General features: G+C 36.3%; 1 protein-coding gene across 5 annotated transcripts in view; it reads right to left on the bottom strand.

The window, feature by feature from the left end:
• LOC113266123 (signal recognition particle subunit SRP54) overlaps nt 1-13,754 on the bottom strand; it is a 127,211-nt gene that overhangs the window by 48,988 nt on the left and 64,469 nt on the right. For 3 of the 5 annotated variants that reach the window (XM_057306383.1, XM_026513589.4, XM_057306384.1), the window contains exons 2-4: nt 4,172-4,282; nt 1,280-1,371; nt 243-327 (exon numbers count right to left, since the gene is read on the bottom strand). In XM_057306383.1, coding sequence (XP_057162366.1) covers nt 243-327; nt 1,280-1,371; nt 4,172-4,249 — 255 coding nt within the window. In that variant the 5' untranslated portion in view covers nt 4,250-4,282. Of the gene's footprint in view, nt 1-242; nt 328-1,279; nt 1,372-4,171; nt 4,283-8,366; nt 8,503-13,754 lie in introns of all 5 variants that reach the window. The other 2 variants (XM_057306382.1, XM_044389458.3) reach the window with 1 other exon arrangement.

The raw sequence follows: 13,754 nt of genomic DNA, 5'->3' as shown, positions 1-13,754 counted from the left end.
TTACGGGAAATGTACTGGCCTTTCTTATCTATACTCAGAACTTTGTATTCAGAAAAAGTTTATAACAAAAACAGGCCCCTTTAGAAAAGTTAATAATCCTCCAATTAATATTTTTAATAGAAATGAATATTCTACAAAAACGTAAAAAGTATTCTGAAACAGTATTCCTGTTTGTAGTGCTAATGTATTTTTACCCACTGGAGTCTACGGAGAATCATAGCACAGTCCTGATATACTTTTACCTTCACCAGTTCTTTAAATACAGCGTGCTGAATCATTTTTCTTTTGTTAAGACCAGATGCCATCTCTTCAAGATCAATAGCAGACCTTCATGATGATGGGTTTTGTGGGTAGAAGAGAGAAAAGCCAGTTAAGACACTTTGAAAAAAAGTTTCTGCTCCAAAGAATGTAAAAATATTCAATTATTCACATTAAGTCTTCTGATTAGCATGCATATAATTACTATAGATTCATAAGTCTATATCATAAAGACTTTACCATGAAATATTAGATACAAGACCTTGGTTAGTTTTTCAAGGCTTTCTTTTGAAAGTCTAAATATTAATTTGTCCTCTATCACTGCAAAGTATAAACTTTATTTTTACAGCATATATATTTTATGCATCTTTACAAACAGCAGAAAATAGGATTGCTTTCCCTAGTTCTAAATGTTTAAGTGCCAGGAGTTCTACATTTATTACCCAGTCTAACAATATGAAAAGGAGACGTGGCCTGAACATTACAAGGGCTAGGACTCAAGCAGTTAATTGAGGTGCCTGTATTATTCTATGTGCCCTGCCCCAGTCAGTGCCTCTCCCAAAGAACACAATAACTGAAACAACACACATTACTCTTTCATTCAAATATGGACAGAAAAACCAAAAGGAGAACAAGAACGAATACAATTCTCCAATAATGAAGGAGGCTGATTAATGTCATCTTAAGCCTGAAGAGGATAAAATGGCACCACTTTTCTATGAAGATTGTTAAAAGGCTTTTATATTAAAATACTATACTGTGTATGATTGAATCCATCCAAATAAAGGAGTAGTAAAATGGAAAGAAATCCATAATTAAATGGAAGCCACATGTAGTTTCTTCTTTGAAACATCATTATGGAAACACACTATAAACGCAATCTTGCAACATATGAGTTCTATTCTTTTCAAATGCTGTACAGCAGAAATGTTTCATGATATAGCAGACTTTTCTAGTTAGCTCCTCATCCCAGTAAACTAAATTTAGTTTGCCTGCTTTTTACCTGATTAATTTAACTTACTTTACATTTTCTCTTAGTTGCTTCACTAGTTTAATATTAACATCTGCTTCCAATAATGCTGTACATACTTCTTTTAGCATAGCATTTAATACCTGTAAATAAATAAATACATAAAAAACAATGGCTGATCAGTCACCATATACTCCCATAGCTTAATAAAAACAATACTACACTGTTAAAGAAAAAAAAAGTTTGTCAATCAGTGGTAATCTTATCAAACATCTAATCATTTTGTCAAAATAAGACATTCCATTTAGTTTTAGTCAACCAAGTATTAACGATCACAATTTTATTCCTACATTAAAGTAACAATAGTAAAGACAATATGTAAGCCGAAGAAAGTTACTACACAATTGATGTTGCCATTGAACGCCTTCTGTGGCTGATACACAGCACTTTATATTCACAATATCTGCTTAATTGGACTACCAGGAAGAAAATGTAGCAAAAGAAAATGACCGGGTCTGATCTAGCAGTCTCACTATTTCTACTCAGAGCAGAGGAACAAAGTTGAAAAGAAAACTACCCTCCATTAGTAACTCACTATCATCACATATTGGCTGAGTTACAAGATGCTGTGGTTAAAAGGTCATAAACTATAAAGTCTTACAAAAAGATGAGGCTTTTGTTGCTCATGTAAGTCAGTCTTTATACACTAAACTGTAAGCTCCATGAGGGCAAGGCTTTTAGTCTGTTTTGTCACTGCTGTACCCCTTGGGCCAGGAAAATGTCTGCAAAAACGTAGGCCCTGGGGCACCTGGCTGACTCAGTCAGTTATAGCATGTGACTCCTGATCTTGGGGTTATGAGTTCGAGCCCCACACTGCATGTAGAGAGTACTCAAAAATAAAAACTTTTTTTTTAAGATTTTATTTATTTATTTGGGAGAGAGAGTGCCCTCGGGCACATAAGCGGGGGAGGGGCTGAGGGAGAGGGAGAAACAGACTCCCTGCTGAGCAGGGAGCCTGATGTGGGGCTCAATCCCGATCCTGGGACTCAGGGATCATGACCTGAGCTGAAGGCAGACGCTTAACAAATTAAGGCACCCAGGCACCCCCAAAATAAAATATTAAAAAAAAAAAATAGGCCTGGAATACTTCTTGAATAATTCCCATCTTCAACTCACTTCATACATCCTACAGAGGCTTATCAGATCTATTTCTCATTAAAGGAGTCTGATAAAAATGGAACTGATCTTTCATTAGAGGGATTTCTTCTTGTTAATTCCCTAGCAGCACAGTACTAAGAACAGAGAAGTTGCCAATTCAAGCAACAGCTGTTACTCTACTTCCCACCAAACTCTTCTCCCTGTTTTTTTTTTCCCCTACTTTAAACATAAACAGCATAAGGGTTACACAACAGAGAAAACTGTTTGGAAGGCTGTTGTTTTATTTATTCTGAATTCCAAAGACTACACAATGGTTTAAGTTATGATTTATCATTTAACAGTAATTATTAGAAAAAGCCCTGGATGAGGAATTAGAAAAAAGATACTAATCCTGGCTCTTTAGATAAATAAACACGTGGAACTGACTCTCTGTTGCTGTTAACTGAGAGGCTGGACTAGCTGAACTCAAAGATGGTCCCAAAATTATTTAATTCCATTAGCTTATTAAAGTATTGATAGCAAATTCTGCATTAGATTTTTTTTTCACTACAGAACTCCTGAATCACTGTATTGTACACCTGAAACTGATATAGCACTATATGTTAACTACACTGGAATAAAAAAAAATTTTTTTAAGTTCAAAAAACAAATTTTTTTTCAAACCTCCAAGTTAGAAAGCACTTTTTTTCCCTTAGAGAGGAGAGAAAGAAGGGTGGAGGGACAATGGGAGAGAGAGAGTCCCAAGCAGGCCCCGTGCCCAGCATGGAGCCTGACCTGGCGCTCGATCTCACAAACTCAGCATCATGACCTGAGCTGAAATCAAGAGTCAGATGCTTAACTGACTGAGCCACCCAGGTGCCCCTAGAAAGTACTTTTCATCTATCATTTCGTTTGATCCTTGAAACTATCTTGGAAGGTAAATACTGTTTTCTCATTTTATACATTAAGGAATCTGAAGTTGACTTGCCTAAATTTCTATCACAAGCTACCCAAGTAGGTTGCTAAACAAAGTCTTCTAAAACCAAATTCAGTACTCTCCCATTGGTACCATAAAATATAAAGTATACTAAGGGACTCTCATCTTCTTCAATTGACAAATCATTAAGATACAAAATATGGGGGCAAAAAATGACAGAAAGAACTTTTTTTTTTTTTTGGTGGGCAGCAAAGGTTTACTGAGCAATAGCAAAGTGATAGTACAAAGCTCCCGAGGAGGCAGGGGACCCGAGAGGTTGCCTGAGAAAGAAATATTTTAAACTTAAAACAAGAAAGCGAGGAGGAAGAGTATTTCAGAAACCATATAAGGAGTCAGCTTACAAAGTCTCAAAAACAAAACAACAACAACAAAAAAAAACTGAGTGAGGATTTCAGAGAAAATCAAAGTGGACAACATGAAAATATTAGCCTTTTATGTGAATGCTAAATAAAAGTGAAGGAGAAAAACGTGAGATGCGCACACGCCTACCCAAGAAGAAAGAAGCAGGACACTGAAGTTTTGGGCCTATGTCTCTCTAAGCCATTTTCAAAACATAAAATGTATGTCATTTTTACATGTTAGTTAAGATTTGGGGGTTTTTTTGTTTCTTTTATAATTCTTTATAGAAAGTTAAACAGTAAGATGGTCAACTCAATAAAAAACACCATCTAGTGTATCTGGTTTTAAGTTTTTATCTACGGTTATTAAATCTACATCAGAACAAATAGAAACATAGCGATTACTAACAATTCATCTCCCTGATGCTAGTAATGATGTGCAATCATATATATTTCACACATTTTACATACCTCTTCATTGATGATGGTGGCATTGCTCAATGAGCGTAATGCTGATGTTATTTTTCTTCCAAGGTCTGCTAGTACCATCTTGAAGGCTTTAAGATGTGATTACAAGAAAATCTAAGAAGGAAAAACATTAAATAAAAACATTTGAAAAATAATACTCGTTCCCATAACTGAAGACTTCTAAAGAAGACTATTTAAGTTCAAATTAAAGTTCTTTACTGTTTAGAGACTGTAACTTCAACTTCTATAGCCTCAACCTGCAGCCTCAATATAGGTATGCCCAATAGCTAAAGCTACCCCCTGATTATGATGCCTTATGTCTGAATACCTAACTGGAATATTCTATACAAATCGGCAAGCTTAACATATCAGATGATATGCTTTGAGGAAATAACATGATCTCAAATCTGGACATACATGTGATTATGGACTTTGGGGCATACATGTGAATATGAATAAGAGAAAGAAAAAGGTGAAATCTTCACCCAGAAATATTGTCTAATTTGTCAGATAAAAGGACTCTGTAAACTATTTTGATTCATGCTCTAAGCCAAAGGAAAAAAAAAAGTTGTAATAAGACACCTCACTTTTCACACACTTACATTAGCTTGTCTTATTCTTCTAACAACCAAGGAAAGGGGTATATTACTAATTTTCCTATTTTAAAGCTATCCTCGATTCCCCAACTCTAAAACAAGATAACCTCAAAAGCCCTTTCCAGCTCTAAAATGTTACGGTTTTACAAAGTATGCAGATGCACCTACCACACACACACACACACACACACACATCCTTGTACCATGCAAGGAGGACTCGTGGGCGCTAAGCAAGCAAATATGACGGGCAGTCCCCGGCCTCAAGCTGCTTATCTACAACTGGCAAGACAAGGCACGTGAATGTGCAGCGAAATACATACAAAGAGAATTCCTTTTGCCTGACTGCCTTCAAACTGGGACATTCAGCTTTTTCCTACCTTCAGCTCTAACAAAACATCAGCTCTTCCTGGGTCTCAAGCCTGCCAGCCTTCGATATGGAACTACATCACTCGCTCAGCTCCCCTGGGTCTCCAACTTGCCAAGCTGGAGGATCTTGGGACTTGTCCGCCGCCTCCATGATCACCTGAGCCAATTCCTTATAATACATTTCTTTTTATATATGTGTGTGTATATATATATATACACACACACACATATACACACACACATATATACACACATACACACACATATACATATACACACACACATACACACACACACACACACACACCCTATTGTTCTGTTTCTGTGGAGACCCTTGACTAATACCAGTAAAGTATTAGTTCAAAGCCAGCAATAAAACTTTGTGATCAACTGCCAATGATTATTTCTGTAGAAATTCAAAGGAAGAAAAAACAAGTTCGAGTAGATAGAACAAGCTTTACAGAGAAGTTTGAATATGAATTTGATCCTGAAATATGAGTAGAACGTGGATAGGTAGAGAAGAAGACAAAAAAGGAATTGGAAGATGATGATATGGCACGAGCAGAAAAGCTTCGGACATACTATACATTACATATGCATTATGTGTGGACTTAGAGACTATTAAGCGTGTATTATTTGGGAGACAGCAAATAAAATATTCTAGTCAGAACAGCAGGCTAATTAAAAGGAAATACAAGTTGTAAAGAGCTCTGAAACCAAGTTATGGAGTATCAATTGTCTGGTAGAAGCAAAATCGGCAGAAAAGCTCAGTGTTCAAAATAACGATTTTAGTAACTCTTCCAAGTTAACTAATCTAATTTAGTCAACCAAAATAATCTAGACTAGATTCCAATAAAGACAGTATACAGGAAATTAAAAATAAGAGAAACAGAAGGACACAATTGCTGACTTTCAAGGGAAAGAGGAGATGAGGGGAGTCAAAAGAAGCAAGAAAGAAAATGCACTCAAGGACCTATCACGCCAAAGAGATGTTAGGTTGAGCTCTAAATTAAATCCTACACTTCCACTCAGGTAAGACTAGGTAATTTAGAACCTAAAAAATTACCAGCAACATTTGATGGAATTGAAAAAAAATGTGCTTACCATAAACTGTACAGTTACATGGTTATTTCACCTGAGAGACCAACTACTTCACAGACAAGATCCAGCACTTTCTGTTTCTTATCCCATACTCATTATACTAAATTCTTATTGCTTAAGTAAATATTCCTGAGTCAGATGTTTCAGTTCACCTCCTTTACCACTGTGTTACCGAGAGTGATATAATCCTAATTATGACACCACAATTTTCTTTTTTAGAGATCATGTCATAAACACATCATCTTCCATTTTAAAAAGCTAAACTGGGGCGCCTGGGTGGCACAGCGGTTAAGCGTCTGCCTTCGGCTCAGGGCGTGATCCCGGCGTTATGGGATCAAGCCCCACATCAGGCTCTTCCGCTATGAGCCTGCTTCTTCCTCTCCCACTCCCCCTGCTTGTGTTCCCTCTCTCGCTGGCTGTCTCTGTCCCTGTCAAATAAATAAATAAAATCTTTAAAAAAAAAAAAAAAGCTAAACTAAGTTAACTCTTAAAAATAAACCTATCTTCTTCCCACGTTGACCAATCTTTTAAACTAAAAAAACTTCTGTGAAGTTTTCTAATACATTTTTCCTCATATAAGTACTTACTGGCAGCATATTTTTTAATATATTTGCCTGATTATAAAAACTTGCATTTCAGTAGAGGAATAATGATATCTAATAATACCTTTTATTTGTACAGTATTATCTGTGTGATTTCCAAGGATGTGTTTCTGAAAACTCTGGTATTAGAATTCTCCTCAAAACCCCAATGACTTCCTATTTCATGCAGAGGTAAAGTCCCCAAAATGCAAAATGGACTGTAAGGCACTTCCAAATACACATACTCCATTTTAATCACATTGACCTCCTTACTGTCAATGCTGCACATTACCACCTCAGGGCCTTTGTACTGGTTGGCATCTCCCCCTGGCTGACAAGGGGAAGACAGCTCCCTCCCTCATCTCCTTCACCTTGTTGTCTAGATGCAGTTTCTCAATAAGGCCTTCCCTAATCACTTGTTTAACATCGCAATCTCCTTTCTCCTTATTTTTTTCTCTTTGTCCCATTACCAGGTAATATATGATTTACTTATACCGTTTGTGGTCTATACTATCCCCCAAATGAAATGTAAGCTGCATAACGGCAGGGACTTTTGCCTCTTTTGCCTCTCCTATGAGCTACTGCTTCAGAGTTATATAGTGAACCCTTATTAAAAATGAACTTTATGAATGAATGTACCTAGGACTTTAGGAATAAAGCAAGACTAGTGAGCCAAAGTCATGAAAGGCCTTACAAATATCTCTTTTAAGACCACTAATAAAAAGCAATGAAATCAAAAGAAAGTCAATGACCTAGGTAATTGATATTGCACAATTAATATCTATTTACCATTACTTATTATACCTTTTTAGAATTTCCCTAACAAAGATTTCCAACAAGATTCTTAAAAATTAACTTCAACTTGATCTACTGTGACTACTAAAATACAGAACATCTTCTTTAATGTTACTAGCTAACCCTATATCTCAAATTGGAGTAATTCACAATTCAAGCACACTCAAAATTCTCTTGCTCAACTAAAAAGATTTATAGAAGTAAATCAGTGTATACTAGAATTTCATAAAAGAGGAATCTCTACTTAGATGGGGCTCTTGGAAAAGTTTAAGGGTAAATTACTGTACAGTACTTCATACAGTTTAACATCTATTATCTCATTCTACCCTCGCAACAATTTTATGATATAAGCAGGTTAGGGAATGGTGTTTCCTACAATAGAAAAAAAAAAAAAAGCAAAATGACTTCCCACAGTCTGCTGGCTACGCAGTCTTAGGTCCTATAGTATGAATGATGCTTTAAAAAACAGGGCTGAATATCCCCACTGGCAAACTCCAGCACAAATTTTGTTGCTATATTACAAGAGAGGAAATCGTATTTTGAAAGCAAAAATGCACACTCTTCTTCACGGAGGAATAATTGCAATGTCCAGAGAGAACTGATAAGGACCATTGCAATCAGTATGTATAAGGACTGAACTTTGTCCGGGTCACATGTTCTAACAGGAATCTAAGAGGAGTTGGATAGTGAGGTGATGGAAACAGGCCCAAGTCTACGGTGCCCTGGTAAGGCAAGCACAAGGCCAAGTATCATACTTACCTGCTGCAGTGTGAAGTACTGGAAAGAGCATGGGCTTTGGAGTCTGACAACTTGGATTCAAATCCCAGCTCTGTTACATACTGGCTGTGTTACTTTGGGTAAGTTACTTAATCTCTCTGAGCCTCACTTTCCTCACCTGCAAAATGGAGATAACACCATTATCAAGGTAGTCACCCTGAAAGGATGTTGTGAGGGTAAAATGAGACAATAAGTATAAAACTGTCTGCAAGCGCCTAGTATATATACTAACTTCCTTGCTTTCTTGAATGATACTAACTGGCTCTCCCTATAGTACTATCTGACGTGTAAGTAAACTGGATATTTTCTTAAACCCTACTAAAGTTCCTGTCCCATTACCTAGGAACCACCCCCGGAATCTTTAGTGCCAATACATGTACCTATAATTCCGTTATTCAACAGAAGCTGGAGTATTCAACAATTATAAATATTCCTGCCAGAACCTTGCCTGCTCTGAGAGTATATAAACAGATCCTAATGACTAGAGATTTCAAATCCTATTACAATGAAAATCCTTACAAAAAAGTTCTTCTAAGCCCTAGTCAGTGACTAACTTATTGGATCAATATTAGACTAAAAAACTAAACATATCAGTAGTAGTAAATACTTTAGAAAATCCAATTCTACATTATATACCTTTCCAGAAGCTAGTCAATAGCCCAAACCAATACTTGCTTTCCTGACTATAATACTAAACATATGTATACATATTTAATTGCTGTATAGTATATGTATTCATATTCTAGAATAACAGAAAAGTAAACTTATTTAACCAAGACGCCTATACGCATTTTATTTGCTAAAATTATATTTGAATAACAATATGATGTTAATTATGACTTTTAAATTTATGAATATTTTTTCATTCTGAATTTTAGTTCTCCAAGGAAATAATTCACAATAATTTATGTTTTGTGATTACAGGAAGATACATATTCATTGTAAAAATTCAAAAATTACAGAAATACTAAAGGTAGAAAATATAATTCCCCTAATCTTACAGCCTCTTGTACCCTGATAACCACCAATAACAATTTGGTATATGTTCCTAAAGATTTTGTTTTCTTTTTTTTTTCTTTTCTTTTTTTTTAAAGATTTTATTTATTTATTTGACAGAGACAGAGACAGCCAGCGAGAGAGGGAACACAAGCAGGGGGAGTGGGAGAGGAAGAAGCAGGCTCATAGCAGAGGAGCCTGAGGTGGGGCTCGATCCCAGAACGCCGGGATCACGCCCTGAGCCGAAGGCAGATGCTTAACCCGCTTAACCGCTGTGCCACCCAGGCTCCCCCTAAAGATTTTGTTTTCTATGCATACAATTTAGGCAAGTTTTCACAAGAATTATAGTTTGGGGGAGTGAAAAAGGAAGCAGTAATGAGAGAAATTCTTCTGTAAACATGCTTGCTAATACTAAAAACATGCTTAAATGCAAAAGGCAGAATACAAAACTGTGTATATCATATAATACACTTTTGTCTATAAACAAATATCAGAAAATAACATTAACCTCCAAGGAAATATAAATCAAAGGCACAATCAAATACTACTTCACACACACTAGAATGGCTATAGCCAAAAAGCCATAACAAGTGTTAAGAATGTGGAGAAATCAGAACCATCAAACACTGCTGGTGGGAATGTAAAATGGTACAGCCCTTTGGAAACAGTTTGGCAATTCCTCAAAATGTTAAACATAGAGTTACTGTATATGACCCAGCAATTCCACTTCTAGGTATATCCAAGAGAAATTAAGACACACATCCACAAATATCCATCAAATGGAATATCTGAAAATAAAAAGGAATGAAGCACTGATAAATGCTACAACATGGATGGATACTGAAAACATTACGCTACATGAAAGAAACCAGGGACAAAAGACCACATAATCTACGGTTCCATTTATATGAAATGTCCAGAAGTAAATCTGTAAAGACAGAAAGTGGGTTAATAGTTGCTTAGGGCTCAGGAGTTGGAGGAAAAATGAGGAGTGACTGTTAGTGGGCATGGAGTTTCTTCACGGAGTGATAAAAATGCTCTAAAATTGATTGTGGTGATGGTTACACAACTCTGTAAATACACTAAAAACTACTGAGTTGTATGCTAATATGTAAATTTTATTTCAGTAAAACTGTTAGAAAATAATAACGTTTGTCATTTCTGGATGATGAACAACTAGTAATCTTTATTTTTTTATTTACCTCTTTTTGTAATTTCCAAATTTCTGGTAATGACTAAGACTATTATTTTTTATTTATTTTTTTTTATTATAATAATATTTTTTTATTATATTATTTAGTCACCATACAGTACATCCCTGGTTTTTGATGTAAAGTTCGATGATTCATTAGTTGCATATAACACCCAGTGCACCATGCAATACGTGCCCTCCTTACTACCCATCACCAGCCTATCCCATTCCCCCACCCCCCCTGAAGCCCTCAGTTTGTTTCTCAGAGTCCATAGTCTCTCATGCTTCATTCCCCCTTTTGATTACCCCCCCTTTCTTTATCCCTTTCTTCTCTTACCGACCTTCCTAGTTCTTATGTTCCATAAATGAGAGAAACCTTATGATAATTGTCTTTCTCTGCTTGACTTATTTCACTTAGCATTATCTCCTCCAGTGCCGTCCATGTTGCAGCAAATGTTGAGAACTCGTTCTTTTTGATAGCTGAGTAATATTCCATTGTATATATGGACCACAGCTTCTTAATCCAGTCATCTGTTGAAGGGCATCTCGGCTCCTTCCACGATTTAGCTATTGTGGACATTGCTGCTATGAACATTGGGGTGCATATGGCCCTTCTCTTCACTACGTCTGTATCTTTGGGGTAAATACCCAGTAGTGCAATGGCTGGATCATAGGGTAGCTCAATTTTTAACTTTTTAAGGGACTTCCACACTGTTTTCCAGAGTGGCTGTACCAACTTGCATTCCCACCAACAATGTAGGAGGGATCCCCTTTCTCTACATCCTCTCCAGCAATTGTTGTTTCTTGCCTTGTCAATTTTTGCCATTCTAACTGGCGTTAGGTGGTATCTCAGTGTGGTTTTGATTTGAATTTCCCTGATGGCTAATGATTTTGAACATTTTTTCATGTGTAAGACTATTATTTTTTAAATCAAAGGGAAAATTATTTTTCAAAGTGCTCCTTGTGAGAAATACAGTGATATTATACTGGGGATTGAGATGGAATTGCCACTTGGATTCATTTACTTATTCACTCATTCAATACCTACTATGTGTTCCAGGAATGGTCCCAGCATCTAACTCCAAATCAACAAATTACATCAATTTAACACAGACAAGACTCCTCTGTTAACTTCAAAAGATCAATTATACATCATACCATCACTGACTTATCTGCTTTAATTCTGCACCAAAGGTTATATTTAACTATGCTAGAAGTATCAGGAAATTCTCTCTTCATTAAAATAAGCTGTTTCCAAATTTTAAAACTCCTTTTAATATTAAAATAAATGCAACATTTCATAGTTTAATAGCATAAAAGGTATACCAAAAAATTCAATCAGCAACAAGGGGTAATAACTCAAAAACAATGAGAATCATTTAAGACACTTTATGGGCTATCAGGTCAATCATGACAAGAATCTTTATGTAAACTGTTACCAAGATTAAAACAAAGGCAAAAGAATTCCTCAGCAACAGTCTGTCCTCAAGTTGAAAAGACGATAGGCTGAAAGCACGGAAGAGGAGGAATAAGAGGGATACGCTATTTACGTTATTTCAGCTACATACACCTAACACCTATCCGCTGAAAATTAAATACTCAATCAGAATCTCCAAGGAAAGGACCATCAAAAGGTTTTGGGGGACGTGGCTGGCCTCATCGAAATTCTTGATTAAGAGAGTGAAACAAGGAAGACATCTACAGTTTGAAAAACTTCACTGGCTATACTGAAGTGCAGCCAGGCTTTAAAATCACTGCATGAAATAAAACACTGCATGTTTCCTCAAAGGAAACAAGGGAAAGAAAAATCTGTTCCATAATTTAAAAATTAGAGTCAAGGTAGCAAATACACTGGAGGGAGAAAAACTTAAGAGCAAGGAGACTACAAATACTAATCATTCTCCAAAAGTCTGGTGGAGGCACGTGGGCTTGAACCAGGCATGCAGAAAGCAGAATGGATCAGTCAAGCCCAAGCAGAAGCTACAGGACCTAATGACCAAATAGTTGTGGAAAATGAAGGAGAAACAAAAGGCAAAAGCGACTCCAACGTCTCAAACAGTAACCAGATGGCCAGGGATATCATAAGCCAATGAAGGGTTTGAAAACTAAGAAGTGAACAGAGAAAAGGTTCAAGAGGCTTTAAGGTTTTATAACATATTTGTCATGTTCTACTAAAGTGGGATTTTGAGTACATCTGCTATATTACTTTGTAATGTCCTACTGAAGTTGGATAGCGAGTACACAGGGGTTCGTTTTACTACTGTTTTTAAAACTGAACATACAAATATCACAAAATTCAGTTAGAAACAAGGAGTCAAAACTCATGTATGATATATGTAATAATGAAAAAAGTGGAAACAAAAAAAGAAAGTGGAGGTAAACCTGGTTTGAGACCTTCTGAATTTTCAGAAACTAAAGAACTGTATCACTCATGAGACAGAAGTTACAAGGGAAAAAAAGAGAAGTTAGACAAGTTTGGAAATGGTTAGCATACAAAGATAATGCCATGGAAGCCAAAGATGTAGATGAGAATTCTCAAGGGCAGCCTGTGAAAGGCTGGAATGGTGAAGAGCCAACAAAAAGGAGTCAACTAAGACAGAAAAATTAAAAGGGATAGAAGCCCTTACTAATTCCTTTCCCTCTCCAAAGGCATACAGAAGAAAACTTTAAAAAAAATTTTTTAAGCTACCATTTATCTTACTAAATTCCAGTGGCAGGTTCAGAATTTCCAGTTAGGTGGAGTTAGAGGAATAATCTGTTTGAAAGAGGACCTGAAGATACTTTTATCAAATTAGAAAATATTAACTGACCACATGAAAACATCAAGAGAGTTTTGATGGAAATAATTCCTCTCCCCTTTGGCATGAACACTGCTATATTCTAGGCATTGCACGAAACAAGTCATCTAATCTTTCATCCCACAATAAGCATATTAGATAGATGAGGAAACTGAGGCTGGACTGGAATAGCAACTTGCTCAGGGTCATAAATCTTCCAAGGAGTACTCTCATCTGGGTTCCCAGAGCTCTCATAGCTCTTCACACCTTCCTAGAGTTTCTCATTACTCATCTTGCTTTAACGTGTATTTACGTGCCACTCTCTTAGAGTATGTACTGTTAGCTCCTCAATGACGGGGTTTGTGTCATTCATTTCTGTATCCTTATAGATAGGAACAGGTAAAT

This window comes from Ursus arctos, unplaced genomic scaffold, assembly GCF_023065955.2.
Source record: "Ursus arctos isolate Adak ecotype North America unplaced genomic scaffold, UrsArc2.0 scaffold_37, whole genome shotgun sequence".
Taxonomy (NCBI): domain Eukaryota; kingdom Metazoa; phylum Chordata; class Mammalia; order Carnivora; family Ursidae; genus Ursus; species Ursus arctos.
Note: the sequence above shows the minus strand (reverse complement) of the source record. Positions and strands in the feature narration are given on the sequence as shown.